The 19,039-nt window shown below is 39.7% G+C and overlaps 2 protein-coding genes across 2 annotated transcripts; both read left to right on the top strand.

The window, feature by feature from the left end:
* The first annotated feature begins 266 nt into the window (after nucleotides 1-266).
* On the top strand, nucleotides 267-7,350 carry LOC127682739 (ubiquitin carboxyl-terminal hydrolase 17-like protein B). Its single transcript, XM_052179374.1, has 2 exons — nucleotides 267-294; nucleotides 5,678-7,350. The coding sequence occupies exons 1-2, from the start codon at nucleotides 267-269 to the stop codon at nucleotides 7,348-7,350; spliced, it is 1,701 nt and encodes a 566-aa protein (XP_052035334.1).
* Nucleotides 7,351-15,086: 7,736 nt separating this feature from the next.
* LOC127682669 (olfactory receptor 52N2-like) lies at nucleotides 15,087-16,055 on the top strand. Its single transcript, XM_052179249.1, has one exon. It carries the CDS (start codon nucleotides 15,087-15,089, stop codon nucleotides 16,053-16,055), a length of 969 nt encoding a protein of 322 aa, XP_052035209.1.
* Nucleotides 16,056-19,039: the final 2,984 nt, after the last annotated feature.

Raw genomic sequence — 19,039 nt, 5'->3', positions numbered from 1 at the left:
GGAAGGATTGTAGGCGTGGTCTCAAGACTGAAGCTTAAAAGGCCGACCATTTGGGAAATGTCCTCACTTTGAGAGAGACTCTGCAGAGAGAGAGAGACAGAGAGAGAGAGACAGAGAGAGAGAGAGAGAGAGAGAGAGAGAGAGAGAGAGAGAGAGAGAGAGAGAGAGAGAGAGAGGAAGGGAGGAAGGGAGAGATAGGGAGGGAGAGACTTGGCTCTGCTCTCAGAGAACACTCCTGCAAGTTATTTGAAGAAGCTTTTGGAAACATGGTGGTTCCTCCCCCCTTCACAGAAGGTGAGTCTCACTATAAGGACTTAACATCTTGCGTGTCCATCACCAGCCTTGTCATCTCTCTCTGTAGCTGCCCGCAGCCACATGTAAACCGGGTTACCTGTTGAGAGAATTTTGGGGTCATAGGGAAGAGAAGCGAAAAGAACGTGCGGCCAAGTCAATGTTCGTTGATCAAAGCCCTAAACTTTAATGGCGCCGGACCTTTTAACAGTTTGGGCAAACCCTCCCCCCAGACTCCAGGCTGAGTTCCGGTGGAAGTTGTCTAGCTTCTCTTGGAGGTCTTCGTCTTGACTGCTCCGGCAGCTGGGTGGGTCACCTGTTTAATTCAGGAATCCCTATACCTGGAGGAACAATGAACTTAACCTTTACTACGTGCGCTCCACCCTAGGTGGAGCAGGATCCTGGCTTTCTGGGAGAAGTTAACCTTGACCAAAGTCAAACTCTGACCAAGTGCAAGACTGCCCCAATATGGCTCTGTACATGTCCTCCCTTTTTTTTATTAATTTGAACACGAGGAGGTAGAAAACAAGTGGATAAATATCCTTCATAAGAAGGTGGGCCTTAACCAGGAGGGGAAGCATTGACCGTAATTCCTCTTAAATATTGTATAACGTCTTTTTCAGAGGAGGGGTAATAGGCTCCCTTATTATTTTAAGGACAGCCTCTCAACGTTAACCCCTATGCAATTAGGTGTACTTCCTGGGGACTCAGAAGCAGAAATTCACCTCCCCATGCAGTGCTTTGCCTCGCACGTCTCGCTGGTACCCATGTTTGTTCATAAACAAACACACATAGATCTGAGTTCTATGTGGCTCCCTCTTTGGAGATCCACTTGTGTAAGTTTTGAAGCCAGGGGGGTCTGCAAGTGTCTTTAACAGACATGTAATCTCTCCATCCAGGTGAGCCTGGGTGGAGATAGCCAGTCTGCTTAACAGACAAGGTCAAGAGTTAAAGGTGGAATAGGATTAACTTGTCCCAGAAGTATCCAATTCAGTTGTAAATTAACAACTTTAAGGATCCAAAGCTTGGCCTCTGAGGTGGGAGAGGTAGCCTTGTGAATCAAGAAATAAGCTGTTACTTCTCAGGAAAAGTGGAGACTATATGTTAAATTAACACAGCTGGCTGAAGATTGTTAGCCATCTTCAAAATTGGAATCTTCAATATTGGAATTATTTCTAGACCAGTCTATGGTTGAGTCAGCTGAACACAATAAGGAGAAGAGTCATTTTAACTCTTCTAATTAATTTTTCCTAAGCTAGCTTAACAGTCTCCATGTTCTGTCCCACAAAGTCTAAAAGCTTGAAGCTAGGCAATTTATCTAACCTGGGACATTTAACAATTGAGGTAAGTCAAGAACATATACCCAATATAGCTCTTATGTTACCATGGTCTGGGCATTCAGCAAGCACACAGTCAGCATATCTTCTGCAGCATTCTGTGGAAAAAACAGAGGACATGCCTTCTCCCCCAATATTAAATCAGGATCATGGCATATGTTAGTAAGTGAATTCCTTCATTTCACCTAGACATCAATATGTCTAATTACAAGATGTCATATACATTTAGCAAGGAGTTTCTTGGCATCCAAATTTTAAAATTTTTTTTTAAAAACATGCAAGCATAATTTAAATTATATGCACTGGGACACAATTTCCCCTCTCTTCTTTCTTCCAAGAAGATATTGTTTTATTAATTTAAGTTGGAACACAAAGTATAAACCATAACATAGGCAATAACTATGTAATTATATAAAATATAGTTGCTTTTTCTGTTAGAGCAGTTGCAACTAGACAGCCTAAAAATGAATCATTAGTCACATGTATTTTTTTTTAATCTTTTAAATTAGAAATATGAATATCATCATTTATCTGTAATAACTAAGTCCTCTAGGATTAACACCATTACGTGGTAGAGGTAGAAATTGAGGACATCAAGAACAAATCTTTATAATTTGATGTGCACAAAATATAAAATTATTTCAAATACCTAAAGGACAGTCATTTAGAGAACATATCCTTAGTTCTTAGAAATTTGAATCACATTTGTATAAACTGGAGAAATTAAGAATTAGCAGTATTAAAAATGGACCAATTTTAAGCAATTATAAACCATGAGCTATGTATATCTACTATTATTAAAAGCTTGACCTTTAACATCTCAAAAATAGCTGCTATAGCACCCAATTCAGGTATCTGTGTTGAAGCAGGGAGAAACTTAAAGGAATAAACATGTGATCTGATAGTACAAATTATCTTTTGGATAACAATTATTAATTTTGCCTAAAAATGCTTGCCATGTAATAGATCAACCATTAATAATAAATTTGATTGTTGCTTGAAGCAAGGAACAAACGTTTCCTACCTTGAAAACAGAGGTTTAAGACCTTTTGTGGCAAGCTTAAAATGAGGTAAATATAAGATAAAGCCAATTAATATATCCTAACAACCTTTGAAAGCCATTTACCTAAAAATTCTAAAAGTTTATAGGAGCAAGGGCCTGTAACAAACATTCTATGAACATTATACACTGAAAATTTTAAGATCTTAACTTCTAGTATTGAAACAGAGACAAAACACATTTTTTTTTTTTATCTGCCCTAGGATCTACCTTTAGTCCTTGGCAAGGACTAGACCTGAGCCTTTTAACTAAGACCAGACCCAAACCTGCTAGGACGTTTTCAGGATTAAACAAAAGAAACCTGTAATTTCATGGTCAAAGGAACCTACTTGATATCAAATACATTTCCACAGAGATATCCTTTTTAATCTTGGAGGGTTAAATTTTGCTCCTACCATTGTAGCCTATAAACTTGTGGAAAAGTGGCAATGGGCCTCTAAAACCCATAGCTGTATCACTCTCAAAATTATCATAATTACAAAATGTTAACAATTACGAGCCTGCAAACTGAAAACTGTAGCCAATGACACACTGATTTTTATTGTAACTCAATGTTTTCTTGCAATATTAGAGCACAATTGTAATTTTGGAAGCAAATCTCAATTTTAAACAATCTATTTTCTTTAAAATTAATGGCAAACACATATTTACAGCACAAGGTTTGTATGCCAGTTCTTATGTTCAAGTGTATAACAGTGTAACTTATTAAAGAGACAATATTTTAAATCTTAATCTTCATTAAGTCTAATCTCCAGGCCAAGATTCACATGAAACACCATGCCAATTTAGGAGCGTCCCAAAGGCCTGTATTTCCTGGATTGCGTCATGCCACGTGGTGTTCAAAATGGCGACTACCCTAAACTACCAGCTTTCACCTAACATTTGTTAATAACATTATACCTTTTAAATCATGTCCAGTAACTTAAGCCAATACTCTATAGTCAAGTCATGCAAAATATACCTTTAAATCCAATTATAAACAAGAACAAGGCATGAGTGGCGTTAGGCCACGTGTAGTTAGTTAAGATAGCTCTAACACTGAATCACCAGTTTTAAACTAACCTTTTCTTAATAACACTATACCTTTTACATAATAACCAATTAATTTATAACTCTTTAGTCAAGAAATGTAAAGCCTTATATCATTAAAACCAATTAGAAACAAGTATAAAGCGACTACATGAATTTCACAAGCCAAACCAAAGTCTTCCCAAATCTCGAGGTTTCTGGGCTTTTAAGAGCGGCTTTTTCCCCAGCCATGTTTCTGTCTTGGGTGAGTGAGCTACGCTGCTGCAGCGTGGCTTTGAATCAATCCCCACACAAACTGTGGCTAGCTCAAGAGGTTACCAGCAGATGTTATCTTTACCAATTTTTTCTTTTTAACATGAAACAGTCATTCACACAAAGACACAGAGAGGACATAAACATACACATAGACAGACAGTCGGTGCACCGGGACAAACACGGAAAGATACACAGAAAGTTAAGCGTGCTTGTTAAGCAATTGTATCCATTTTCCTCTTTAAACAGCTCTTAGAAGCTGTGGACATATGCCTATTTTTTAAAAACCCCTTTCTTTTCGCCGAAATCAGCTCTTACGAGCTTTGGGCAAATGCCTACCAAATTCCTTCCCCATATTTCCCTATCTTATCAACCCAAGCAGTCCCTGCGCTGGGTCCACGCAGTATGCTTGAAAAACTGTATCCATTCCTTGCACTCACAACAATAGACACGAATTCACTAGCGCTAGTTTTAACCTCTATGTTGCTTACCGTGCGGATACCATTAATTTTCACCTTTTTCTGCGAAGCTTCGCTGGATAGGGCTACCTCAGGAAATTCTCTCATGGCAGGTCTCCCACGTTCAGGCGCCAATATGTAGCTGCCCGCAGCCACATGTAAACCGGGTTACCTGTTGAGAGAATTTTGGGGTCATAGGGAAGAGAAGCGAAAAGAACGTGCGGCCAAGTCAATGTTCACTGATCAAAGCCCTAAACTTTAATGGCGCCGGACCTTTTAACAGTTTGGGCAAACCCTCCCCCCAGACTCCAGGCTGAGTTCCGGTGGAAGTTGTCTAGCTTCTCTTGGAGGTCTTCGTCTTGACTGCTCCGGCAGCTGGGTGGGTCACCTGTTTAATTCAGGAATCCCTATACCTGGAGGAACAATGAACTTAACCTTTACTACGTGCGCTCCACCCTAGGTGGAGCAGGATCCTGGCTTTCTGGGAGAAGTTAACCTTGACCAAAGTCAAACTCTGACCAAGTGCAAGACTGCCCCAATATGGCTCTGTACATCTCTCTGCCCTAGGCCAGCATAAGGGTGAATCTAGGTTGCTGTTACAGACTTCTGGAGACATGGGGGCTGCTCTGCCTTTCTAAGGAGATGGGTCCCATCATAAGGTTTTGCATTAGAGCATGCGTGTGTAGTACCCGAAAAGTGAAATCATCGCCCCGATTTAGACAGGAACTGATCAGATGCAATCACTGTGTGGCCTATTTATTCAAGCTATCCAGGGCACCACTGTGTGCCCCTGTCCAACAGGAAGGTTTGGGTCTGATGAGCCCAGGATATCTTTCCCTTTGTAGTAAACACCAAGCCACCAAGCAGAGGGGTGTGGGTGAGTGTGCAAGCATCTAATTGGAAAGTTTGTGCAGCCTATAACATATTGGTATTCGTAGATGGAATATCTGCTTTCCCTCTTCCTCAGTGGCCATTAGGGAAGGGGTGGTGGGCATTTAACCTGGGAGTCCAGATCAGTTGGGGTAATAACCTGTAGACACTGGTCCAGTTGGCCCCATAACCTAGAGTCTGGATTTAGGTTCAGGTTGTGTTTGGGGTGAGGGGTGGGGTAAATTGGAAAGAAAGGCTAGGTTCCGTCCTGGTAGTTTTTCTGAGTTCAGAGATAGGTCAGGTTTCCTAATATGGAGTCTAAAGTTGAAAGGTTTGGCCACTGACATGCCCTCAAGTCTTCTTGTGTTTTTGTCCCCTAGGGGATCCAGCCCTGTCATCCCCTGGCATCCCAGAGCTGCATCAGGATGAATCTCAGGTGGTGGAGGAGCTGTCTGCCCTTGGCAAGCACAGTGTGAGTTGGGAGAGGCCCCGAGGCCCGGGCTGCGGGCTCCAGAACACAGGCAACAGCTGCTACCTGAACGCAGCCCTTCAATGCTTGACACACACACCACCTCTTGCAGACTACATGCTGTCCCGGCAGCACTCTCAGACCTGTTGTTCCCAGGAGGGCTGTAAGATGTGTGCTATGGAAGCTCACGTGACCCAGAGTCTCCTCCACTCCCACACGGGGAATGTCATGAAGCCCTCCCAGATGTTGACCTCTGCCTTCCACAAGCAGAAGCAGGAAGATGCCCACGAGTTTCTCATGTTCACCTTGAATACCATGCATGAATCTTGCCTGCGAGGGTCCAAGAAATGGCAAGCCACCTGCGAAGACAGTTCCCCGATCCTTGACATTTTTGGAGGCTGCTGGAGGTCTCAGATCAAGTGTCTCCACTGCCAGGGTACCTCAGATTCCTATGATTGCTTCCTAGACATCCCCCTGGATATCAGCTCTGTTCAGAGTGTGAAGCAAGCCTTGGGGGATACAGTGGGGGCAGAAGAGCTGCGTGGGGAGAACGCTTACTACTGTGGTAGGTGTAGAGAGAAGATGCCAGCTTCCAAGACCCTGAAGGTTTATAGTGCCCCCAAGGTCCTCCTGCTGGTGTTGAATCGCTTCTCGGCTTTCACGGGTAACAAGCTGGACAGAAAAGTAAGCTACCCGGAGTTCCTTGACCTACAGCCATACCTGTCTCAGCCTATTGGAAGATCCTTGCCTTATGCCCTCTATGGCATCCTAGTCCATGAGGGTTTGACTTCTCACAGTGGACATTACTTGTGCTATGTCAAAGCCGGCCACGGGACATGGTATAAGATGGATGATTCCAAGGTCACCAGGTGCGATGTGACTTCTGTCCTGAGTGTTCCCGCCTATGTGCTCTTCTATGTGCAGCAGACTGACCTCCAAAAGGTCAATGTGGGCAGGGCCATGGGCAGAGTGCATGAGGTCCTTGACCCCGAACTCCAGCTGAAGAAATCCCAGAAGAGAAAGAACAAGAAGAGAAGAAGCCCTTGCCAAGTAGCAGAGGCAGCAGGAGAGCGGCCCTGTGGACAAAGGGAGACTACAGCAAGCCAAGAAACCTCCTTACTGGAGGGGAAAGTGCTTCAGGAACAGAACCAACAGAAAGCTGGGCAGAAATGCAGGAATGTGACACTGGATCTTCAGGAAGAGAACCACTGGAAAGCTGGGCAGAATCTCGGGAATATGGAACGGGTGCTTCAGGAACAGAACCACAGGAAAGATGGGCAGAAATTCGGCAATAGAGAACTCTTGCTTCAGGGAGAGGACCACCAGAATGCTGGGCAGAACCTCAGGAATACACAACGGGATCTGCCAGCCAATGCAATTGGCATTCTACAGCCTAGATACACAGCAAACTGGGGCAGGAATGCTCCAGACAAGGAGAATCAACCTTGCCACAAGGCTGACAGGCTCCTCACCTCACAGGGCCCCAACAATACTGGGCAGCTCTGTATTCAGGGAGAGAGACCAAGTTCTAAGAAGGGTAAGAACAACAAGAAGAAGAAGAACAAGAACAAGCTTCTTGAGTAGTGCTCACCCACTCACTCACACTGGATCCTGTGGACACACTGACAACCCAAGGGCCCTGGATCAAGAGATTTGGACCTGTGTCCCAGGCAGGGTCAAAGCCTCACCCTTCAGGTGGGGTCTACCTTTGCTCTGTGCCCTTGCCTGTCTTTGCCGACTCTCTGAGAATGATAGTTTGGATGTGGGCAAATGTGCCCAGGGTGTTGGTCCAGGTTAAAGACAAGAAAGCTGCAAACCTTGGGGAGGTCAGCAAAGCATCTCCTGCAACACTTGGAATCTGAGCGGGGTAGAGACTCAATCACCACCCTGGAGCTCTTCATGTCTGGAATTTTCCCTAAGCCAACAGGTTGCTGGGCAGACTGCCGTTTATTACTTATTTTCCAAAAAATGTGAAGTACATAGTCTAGAGATGTTCTTCTTCTTTGTATGTATATAATTGGCACTTCTTTGAACAAATAAATTCTGTTACTCCACAATTGTTGACTTCTTGTTCTTTGATTTTTTATGAATGTAAATCAGTATGGTATACTCTAGAAAGGGTGTAGTGAATCTGGTAGTAACACTGGTCTCACGGGTGTAGACAGACAGTGATCATCATTCACAAGTTTTTATTTGTTTCTTTTGTCTTTCTCCCCCACCCCATCCCCCCACATATTTCCCCCCCCCCACCAAACACCCAAAACAAGGTTTCTCTGTGTAGCCCTAGCTGTCCTGGAACTCACCCTGTAGAAGAGGCTTGATCTTGAATCAGAAATCTGCCTGACTCTGCCTCCCAAGTACTGGGATTAAAGGAGTGGGAATAAAACTCACTCTGTATGCCAGGCTGACCTTGAATCAGAAATCTGCCTGCCTCTGCCTCCCAAGTGCTGGGATTAAAGGAGTGGGAATAAAACTTACTCTGTAGACCAGGCTGACCTTGAATCAGAAATCTGCCTGCCTCTGCCTCCCAAGTGCTGGGATTAAAGGAGTGGGAATAAAACTCACTCTGCCACCAGGCTGACCTTGAATCAGAAATCTGCCTGCCTCTGCCTCCCAAGTGCTGGGATTAGAGTGGGCTACTACCACCCAGCCACTCACATGTTTTGAAATGAGGATTGTTTTTTCCCAGAGAGTCACCCCATGCCCTTTCTTCGTTGTGATGATATCATTGGTAACACTCAAATCTTTGCTTCTAGACTCACAGTGTGAGATTGAAGGAGAAAGGTTGAGGGTCAGCACCTGTGACATCAATTGCTTATCAAAGTGTAATGGAAAAGGCTGAGGTGGGACTTGCAATGTCTGCCTGCTAAACTGCCCACACTCCTGTTTTGCTAAAAACCCCACCAGCATCAGTGTGCATTTTGTTTACACAGGCCCCGACTACTACTTAAGCCTGTTAAGAAGCAGCAAGAAGACAAATCATGCTACTGGCATGAAAATGTTGCCTCTTCTTAGAGGAAGCACCACTCTGAACGATATAGAGAGTTGATAATCAGTGCAATGAAAAATGCTAACTAGACACAACTAAATTACAGGTTAAAGAAGCTTAGCATGGTGTTCTCAACCTGTAGCTTTCAACCTCTCTGTGGATCAATGACTCTTTCACAAGGGTTGCATATCGGATATGGTGCCTAGCAGATATTCACTCACCTTACATTTCAACAACTGTAGCAAAGTTTACAGTGACAGAATTGCATGGGAAACAGTTTTATATTTGGGCGTCAGCACAACTTGAAGAATTGCATTAAAGCTTCAGATAGCATTAGACAAAAGTTGAGAACCACTGCTCTAGGACCATATAGAAGGGAGTTATGAGAGAAGAAATCCACTTCAAACCCAACAAACAAATACATAGCAGTGTTCAGAACATCCAAGGGGAACTCATTAGATATGGTATGGGGAAGAGTAAAAGTAGGTACAATGCAGCCCAATGTGAGGGCATTTTTGTCACTGTGTTTGAACCAGACATGTAAGGAGGGTCCACAATAGGAAGGCCATAAGTCAAAAACAAAACAAAACCAAACAACATAAAAAAAACTGTGAGCTACTTTACCCGGGCAGTGGTGGCACACACCTTTAATCCCAGCAATTGGGAGGCAGAGGCAGGCAGATTTCTGAGTTCATGTCCAGCCTGGGCTATACAGAGAAACCCTCTCTTGGAAAAATTAAAAAAAAAAAAAAAGCAAAGACAAAACAAATAATAAAAAAAAAAAAAACAAAAAACAAAAAAAGCCATAGGCTTGGCTTTCTTCTCACACTGTGTGTAATGCTAGATGTGTTCAATCTGCAGAAGTAGGCATAGACACCAGGACTCTCACACTCATCTCCCACTCTCTTGACACTACACCCTGTGTTTATTATGTCTTCTGAAATGCTATGTGAGCAATGAACAATACCTTAGACTGCTAATATTGATCAAACATATTTTCCAGTTTTTAGACTATGAGCATGTGTTAGCATATGAACAGTTTTCTAAAATCAATATCCAGATTATTAGGGAATTAGTCAAGTCACCAAAAGCAATTTACATTTTGCATTTTTCTTGCCTTCAAGAACATACTGCCAACTTAGATAATTCCTGACTGAAAGTTTTAATGGAAATGAACTATGGGTGCATGGAGTGGTAAAATATTCAGTAGGATTATGCAAGTCTTAACACTATCATTGAGGTTCACAATCATTAAAAGCTAGTAGATCAATTTGTACTTACTAGGCATACTACTAAATAGCAACTGCATCTAGAAAATAGTAAGTATATTTTATGATATGGTAAGGAAGACTTAGATGTGAATGTTCTTCACTCTTTTTCAAAATGGAGGAAAACAAAATCTGCTTTCATGGCTTCACAAGGAGAAACAACTTTAAGGCAATTTTTTTTTCAGATATTGGTTATTTTGTTTGTTGTTACTGTGTGATATGTGCATGACTGTATATGTTAATGTGTATGTGAGTGTGTTTGTAGGTTTTTGTTTGTGTGTGTTTATTTGTGTGTGTGTGTGTTTGGTTCAGGAAATAACAGCCAACTGAAAGGTCATGAGTTGAAGCTATCATAGGATGAGACATAGCTCAAGGTCAGTATCTACAATTTTGTGCCAGGAAATATTCATGAACCTCCAAAAGCCCACATGTAAACCAATTCCCATTGAATTGCTTTGGCATCACATTATTCAAGCTTGAGCATGGGCCATTCCAAGATCTTTCCCACAAGAAAACAGGAGCGGGCAGCCCCAAGCATAGTTTCTGGCAAGTATTTGTCTTCAAAAGAAGGGGGTATCTATCCTTGCACACATCTGATTGGGGAGCCTTTATGGCCTTTAATATAGTTGTCTCTTGCTGGGAGCCAAACCATAAATTTAACTTCTGGTTTTTGTTGTTGTTGTTGTTTGGTTTTTGTTGTTGTTTCTTTGTTCGTTGTTGTTTGTTTGTTTGTTTCTTGATTTGTGGTTGTGAGGAAGTGAAGTGCCAGGGGCAGGATTGTTACCAGGAGTAGGGAGTGTAGATTTGTTGGGGAATAACCTGGGACTGGTATTACCCTGGGTATAGTAGGGAGGTAACCTACTGGAAACTAGTGCTAGACACAGGTCTTATTGGGGGAGGGGGATAACCTGGAAACTGGTGATAGGTACTAGCCTGTTAGATAATTTGAGTTCACCCTTAGGTTAGGTTCTTTAAGAAGGTTTGCTAAGAAATCAAAAGATCTGGACTCTCAATTACAAGTGACCCTTTTCTCAAAATCAAGCAGAAAAGTAGGATTTTCCTGATATGGTCCACTTAAAAGTTAATCTTATTACTCCAGTGGGAACATGTCAGCATGATGGAGTTAGCTGGGTGACTAAATCACCTGCAAAGTGGATACACAGTCAAGGGCTGATAAAGGCACAATAAAATGTCATTACAACCAATTACAGAATTCTTTTTGAATAGATTTCCTACAACATAATGCTTGGGACAGGACAGCACTCTTAAACACTAAGGAAATAGACTGTAGGTTCAAGGTCACTTTTTACCCCAATGCCTACTGCAGTCTACTTAGTGGATTAGATGACATCTTCCATCACAAGACCTTGACTGGACTATAAGAAAGAGACTGTTTTGAAAAAGCATAGCAAGCTTAGAAAGAAAAAATATAGAATATATGGTTCAATTATTAAAGAGGCACCAGGAAGTGAAATGGAAATGAATCCTATGTTCTAGGAGATAGCAGATTAACAGATTTGGGGGCAAGATCCTACACAGATAAATTTAGATACCCATATGGTGGTACAACCTTTAATCCCAGAAGAGAAAGCCAAAGAGATATCTGAGTTCAAGGCCAGCCTGGGACAAAGCAGGTTAAAAAAAATGCTTATCTCTAGGCATGGTGGTATACACTTTTAGTCCCAGCATTACAGGAGACAGAGCCATGCAGATCTCTGAGTTCAAAAATGTGTTCACTTCTGGTAAAATTTAAGCTCACCTTTCAGTACCTTAAACATTATCAAGGACTGTTGTATGGATATTAGAATTTTAAAATGTGGTACTTTTGTACTAATGTAGTTAAGGTTAAGGGTGGAAACTCAAAGCATTTTCACAGTTCAGTGTTCTGCCCATATAAACTGAAGCAATTACAGAAACACATTTTAATGAGTTTTACTTTATTATTTATTTTGACATATATGGGTCAGAAACTGTTTCCTCAATAATTTTAGGAAACTTTGAGATATGTATATGAAGTGTGGAACTTGATCAGCTCTGGGGAGTAGATGTTGACAATTCATCAGGTCACAGAAAATATGTCTAACTTCCTGTGGTTCATCAAGGGAAATCTTGGGACAATATGGAAGCTGCATATACCCCGCTTAACTGTGTTCTAAATATAGATCTTGTTTTTCACAGTGCTAAATTTGCACTCCCTTCTTCAGAGACCAGGGAACCTCTACCTGTGATGCCCCAAACATATAATTTTCTCCATTACTTGAAAAGTCTCAAGAGAAAATATTAAGCTTATTATACAGGCTCATTATTTAAATATAGCAAAGTTCTTTCTTAGAGGTAGCATCATGAATGGAGATTTAAAACATGTAGCACTGGGGTGAGTTTGTATGGTCCAGAGAAAGTAAATGCATAGGATACACAAAAGTACTACTACTACACAGGAACTTGAGTCATAGATGTTTGAACATGGACTATAGAGAATTACCTTACTTTGTAGAATTTCTGAAGTAAACAGATTTCTAAATTTCTTCTTTGAAAATAGAGAGGAGGAGTAACAACTAGGTAGGTACACTTTGGGTACTGGGAGATGGGATTCCAACATACTGATGCAATAAGTATTAAAGTTATAGCAATGACAAGTATATATTTCTATATAATTGAAAATAAATGCCTCTCCTTTCCACAGGTGCTTGAGTGCTCCTTAGAAAGTGATAAGAATTTTTATCAACCAAAATGCATTAATTTAGGGAGAGTAAGAGATTCCTGTGATCATGTAACCCAACTTAGCAAAAAGACCATTCCTGAAATCAGCTGCTTCCTCTTCAATACATTTGATTCTGTGACTTTACAGTCTCCCTAGGATATTATCTGCCAGGATAAGCAATAGTATTTGAATCCAGATTTACATTTACATGTGTACACACACACACACACACACACACACACACACACACGTAATTATATGGATTGACTACATTAACTTCCCAATTCTCAATAGCCATGATTTCATTTAGCACTGTCTTTCAGGTGACTGCTGACTGTTGAAATCAGGTTTGACATTTTTCAGATGAATTATTATTCAATACAACAATTTGTATTATCTTAAAGTAGAAAAACCATTTAAAAGGAGATCTTGGAAATTATCAACATATTATTTCTGTCACACATTTTCCCATGTGCTACATGCAGCAGCATATAAAACAGAGATATATCCTGTCCAGGGAATAACAACACATAACACCAAAGCTACAGAGATGGAAGAACCAGAATATGCAATGTGAAGACAAGATTTCAGAAGGAATATGAAACTTCAACTTTGCAATGTTAAGTTGGAAGATGGGAGGGCTTTGTGTTAATTCTGAACAAACACCTGGAACTGCTGAAGGCACATGTCACAGTCCTCAGGTGAGCTGCTTAAGATAAGAGATGTGTCCAGAAGTGCTTGTTTATTGAGTTTGAGAAGCCTACAGTAGGTACCGATGGACTGATGCAGTCTCATTTGGGGCAATTCTGGGAGCATTCAGAGATATAAAAGCATTCTAATAGCATAGTATATTTCAAGAAAATATATGATGCCATATTTTGCCCTGAATGAAAGGATGTAGGAAGTACGTTAGGCATGGTTTTATTTACATTTCTCCTATAGAAAAAAAATCACAAAACTATTAATAGCTCTTGGGATAGAACTATATGTTTGTTTTGGTATTTAGGGTTGTGTTTAATTTTTCTGTAATGTATTTAATATTAAAAGCATTTTATATTTGATGCAAATGCCTTCAAAGTGTTCTGAATTTCCCTATGAATGATGTTTAAGCTGAAAAAGTGAAGAAATATCTAGTTACACCAGAATGGAAAAAGTTAGAAAAGCCATGAAAATTAGGGAAGTAAAGATATTGTAGAAGATACAAACACTGTAACACAGAGCTAAGGAAAATTGATACTTGAACTTGATAAGGCAAACTAAGCAGTAAGTAAAAGAAGCACACCCTCAGTTTAAAACATGCACTTTACCCAAGAGAGATACCAAGTATAATGGTTTTCATTAGGAAAGTTTTCTACAGAACCTAGTTCTCAAACTAGAAAAAAAAGATGAAAGGCAAGTTTCCTTAAATGCTGGCAAAAGCTTAATAAAGACTGCATCCTCCTGAGTACAAGTTATGCATCCTTCCTTGGGCAAGGACTGCATCCTTCTGAATGCAGGAACCTAAGGTTATTTGGGAGGTGATGACAAGAAGACAGAAGAAGAACAAACATAGCTTACAGTTTGATAGACCGCACGATATATATCTAAATTTATTTATATATAATTATAAGTGATATAAATGTATATAATACTAATCGGCATAGATTTGAAGATATGTAACAAAAATAGAGTTAATTATAGGTATAACACAAATCATTGGTGAAATGTATATATTATAAAAATTCTTACCCTTACCAGCAAGAAAAGAGAATAATGGAAAATATAATATGAACACAATATTTAAATTGTAACTTTGTATTTGTTTTTTGCCTTCTCATGTACAAAAAAAACAAATTCATATTTCTGCCTTTTATTTCTCAGATTTGAAAAATACAGACTTCCCAAATTTACACATCCATTTAATCATATTGAACTCATAACAGATTTGCAATAGTGTATAATGCTCACATTATTTAATATCTGTAACTCATTATACACACTGATGTGAGGACTTCACAAATTCAATGGTATTTAAGCAAAGTCCACAATTTGGAAATTTATTGAAGGGAAAAATCAAGTACTAGTAGCTGGCCTAGGAATATGAACTAGTACCTATCAATAGAGTTGAAAATATAAAGCCAAGCCAGCCCACGGTTCAGATACAAGTTTGAAATCTTAATTTAGTAACAATTACTTAATTTAGTAACTTAGGAATGTACAGGAGGAAAGAGCAATGTAGTCTAGACAAAAATATACATTTCTTCTTTATTATTTATGTTGTGAAAATACTTTAATGTCTTGTGTCTAGAAAAAAAAATCTTCTCACTCTTTTCTTTAGAATAAGGCACTATTACCAGCATAGAGTGTGACTTCTTTTCTACTGATGACCATGTCTGGGGTTAATACCTCCAGCCTGACACCAAGATACTTTATCCTCAATGGGATTCCTGGGTTGGAAGCTGCACACATCTGGATCTCTCTGCCATTCTGCTTTATGTACCTCATTGCTGTCACAGGTAACTGTGGACTTATCTACCTCATCCGCCATGAGGAGGCTCTGCACCGGCCCATGTACTGCTTTCTAGCCATGCTGTCTGCTACAGATATTTCTGGGTGTAATACAATTGTCCCCAGTATGTTAGGCATCTTTTGGTTCAGTCTCAAGGAGATTGATTTCAATGCCTGCCTTGTACAGATGTTTTTCATCCACATGTTGACAGGCATGGAGTCTGGTGTTCTGATGCTTATGGCTTTTGACCGCTATGTCGCTATATGCTATCCATTACGCTATACTATCATCCTTACCAACACTATGATTACCAGGGTTGGACTGGCAACACTTATTCGAAGTGTTTTACTCATGATCCCCTTTGCTTTCCTGATCAAGCGCCTTCCATACTGTAGAGGAAACCTTATCCACCATACCTATTGTGATCACATGGCTGTGGCCAAACTATCTTGTGGCAATATTAAGATTAATGCTATCTATGGTCTTATAGCTGCTGTATTTATTGGGGGATTTGATATGTTCTGTATCTTCATGTCTTATGCCATGATTATCCATGCTGTGGTGAAGCTGTCTTCTTCAGATGCTCGTCATAAAGCCTTCAGTACATGCACATCACACATATGTGCTATTGTTATTACCTATGTCCCAGCCTTCTTCAACTTCTTCACTCATCGCTTTGGAAGAACCACTATACCCCATCATATACACATTATTATAGCCAACCTGTATCTGTTGCTACCTCCCACATTGAATCCAATTGTATATGGAGTAAAGACCAAGCAAATTCGTGAAGGAGTGATCAAACTGTTTGTTAGACAAAAAAATTGTTTGAATGAGAGATGAATCTATGCTAACAAAATTTGTGTTTAACATAGATATCCTGAAAATTATCAAGGGAGAAAGGCATGAAAATTTGAACTGTGAGACTGTGTTTAACATAGATATCCTGAAAATTATCAAGGGAGAAAGGCATGAAAATTTGAACTGTGAGACTGGTAGACACTACAGGTGAATAATTTGTCATCAGATACACAAAACAACAGAATCTTAAAAACAAAATCCTTAATTTCTTAAGATAGGAAAACAAGTATGAGTCTAACATAGCTGCCTTGGAGCTCACGGGACACATGCAGAACAGGGAGCTTGAAAATCTGACCTCAAGTGAACCTTGGTTGATCCATGAATATATTATTAGGCATGTGAAGTGTGTTCAGGAAGAAATGAGGTCTCACAGAGCCTCAAGATGTCAGAGTAGGGGGAAGGCATATGAACAAAAGTGCCCCAAATTTGTAGGGAAGCAGGCATATCTCCCCAGGAAGTTTGTTCTGAGTTCCAGTGTCCTTTCAAGATGCCTGCTTCATAGCTGTATAGCAGTTATTACTCTGATATGATGTCTGTGGTTTTCTTAACCTAGACATTCTGAAGTTTGTGTGGTACCTGACTGCTGTATCAGTGCCAGTGTGCATGTGAGTGAGGCTAGAGTGGTGTGGGTACTGAAGGTCACCACAGTCTAAGTTCTTCTCAGCCTTAATGTCAGAAGGCATTCTGAAGATAAAATGTCACTATGTAGCATTTGTTAGAGGAGAGAGTTTGTAAGTGTAGGGAAAGGTCCTTGAAGAGTATCTACATGGTCTGCTGAGCAAGGAAACCTGGTGGCTGCCTTAATCTTTCTCTAAACTGACATGTAGATGAAGAAACAGAGTGACAGTGACAATAGAAATGAGGACCACATTAGATTTCTGGAAATAACTGAGAAAAAAGTAAATGGGAGTAAAATGATGAAATAGATTGCAAAGTTAGAAGAGTAAGAAGCTATGCCAAGAGATGGTTGAAGTTATCAGAATGCTTGGATAAGACAAAAATAAATAGGTAGAAATAATAATTAGGTTGATGAAGTTATATTCTTCTCTGTTAACATAAAAATATATTTTTTTCTTTTTTTGAAATTTTTAAAAAGTATATTGTCTTTTTCTTGGTTTCACTAAGTTTATGAATTTTATAATATAATTGAGGCCAATATACTATAGATAGATACTATAAAATTTATATACTATATAATACTATACAATATAGTATACAATATACTATAGTATAGATACTGTACATTTAGCTTTTGTTTTATATTAAATATACCTACTCAGGCATTTTAAATTCATTTTGTTAATAAAAAATTAAATTCATTTGTTAATAAAGTCTCTTTTTAAAAAAACTTTTTAATACACTTAAAAGTGTATTAAACCATAAAGAATATATTTTAATATCACATGGCATATGGTCAAACTTTGGGGAAATATACTAGCCACACCATGCTTATTTTTCATTAAACTTGTCACATTTGGAAGCATAACCTGAGGTTTTTAAGGGACTCTAGCAATTTTGTGAATTTTTCTATAATATAACCTATAAAATTTCATCATTAAAGATTGTGTGTTTTAAAATCACTCTGTTGGATTTTCTCAACTTTCTTGGGTACTGTAACATTAACTATATGTAACACAGTCAAATTAAATAAATACAAAGTTACTTTCTCTAAGCCTTTTATTACTTTTTTGTTATTTTTCCCATATCACAAAACTTTTCCATTTTATTTTTGGTTTGAGAATCCTATATGTAAATATAATGTGTTTTGAGCAAATTCAATTCTTTTCCCTCCTTTCCAACTCCTTCTATGTCTTCCCCTTTCTCTCCAAACATTATATACACCTTGGAAGAGTCACTGAGTCCTCTCCATGCTGCCAGTATGTTCATGGGTGTAGGGCCATCCACTGGAAAGCAGACGAACTACTAGGGACAGATCTGAAATAAATATCCTCTCTTTTCCTAACAGCCTCTTGCTGATGGTTCCTCAATGGTGTGGATGTGCAGTATGTAGATACACAGTGATAAAGAGAAGGAAACAACAGTATATACAGTACAGTCAGTAGCTTCATATCTGTCTGCCATCCATAAAGCCCTAGTAATGATTGCGATTTACAGGACAACAAACTCACCTGAGTATTTCCACAAGGTCTGTCTTTGTCAGCGAATGATAAGCTTATTTTCTACGAGTGAAAAATAATCAGACATGAACATCAACTTTAAAAACACACTAGGCCCATTTAGGGTTTGCAGGAAAGTTGGCTATTATCTAAGAGTATACAAGAAAGCATAATTTTCTTATGTGTTGTTTGGACTTGAGAGTTTCAAATGTCATAATTTTGCATTTGAGATGAGCCTAGATGATTTAAGTCAATAGAAAGAAGGCCTATTACCCACATATACATTTTTTTCAATTCTTTGGAGCAATTAATATCTACAGATATTAGTGATGTGGATGGTTGTCTAAAACTTGAAAGGCTGATGCAGGAGGATGCTGAGTTTGAAGCAGATCTGAACACAGAATGAGTTTCAGCCTATAAAGCTATTAAAACTGTTTCAAAAATTTTTCTCAGGAACTGCCAGACTGATTTCTTGGTTATACTAGCTTGCGCATGGAGGGACTCATGGCCCCAGCTGCATATGTAGAAGAGGATGGCCCTATCTGGAATTAATGGGAGGGGAGACCCTTGGTCCTGTGAAGGCTCAATGCTCCAGTGTAGGGGAAGTGGTGGAGCATTGAGGTGGGAGTGATTTGGGAGTGGGTGGGTGAATGAGTACCCTCATAGAAGCAGGGGGAGGGAGAGGGGATAGGAGGGGTTGTGGAGGCGAAACCAGGAAGGGGGATAACTTTTGAAATGTAAATAAATAAAATGACCAATAAAAATTTTAAAAATACTCTAGAAACTAGAATATAGGGCATAAACACCTGTATGTTGCAACTTTATAATATGCCCAGCCTTTCCCTGTGT

The sequence above is a fragment of the Apodemus sylvaticus genome, chromosome 1, assembly GCF_947179515.1.
Source record: "Apodemus sylvaticus chromosome 1, mApoSyl1.1, whole genome shotgun sequence".
NCBI lineage: Eukaryota > Metazoa > Chordata > Mammalia > Rodentia > Muridae > Apodemus > Apodemus sylvaticus.
The sequence above is the reverse complement of the archived record's forward strand: the minus strand, read 5'-3'. Positions and strand labels throughout refer to the sequence as shown.

Bases quoted from the DNA above. Each gene is read 5' to 3' on its own strand.
- LOC127682739 (XM_052179374.1), top strand. From the start codon at position 267: ATGGTGGTTCCTCCCCCCTTCACAGAAG. The intron at 295-5,677 runs GTGAGTCTCACT...TTTGTCCCCTAG, and splicing joins TCCTCCCCCCTTCACAGAAG to GGGATCCAGCCCTGTCATCC.
- LOC127682669 (XM_052179249.1), top strand. From the start codon at position 15,087: ATGACCATGTCTGGGGTTAATACCTCCAGCCTGACACCAAGATACTTT.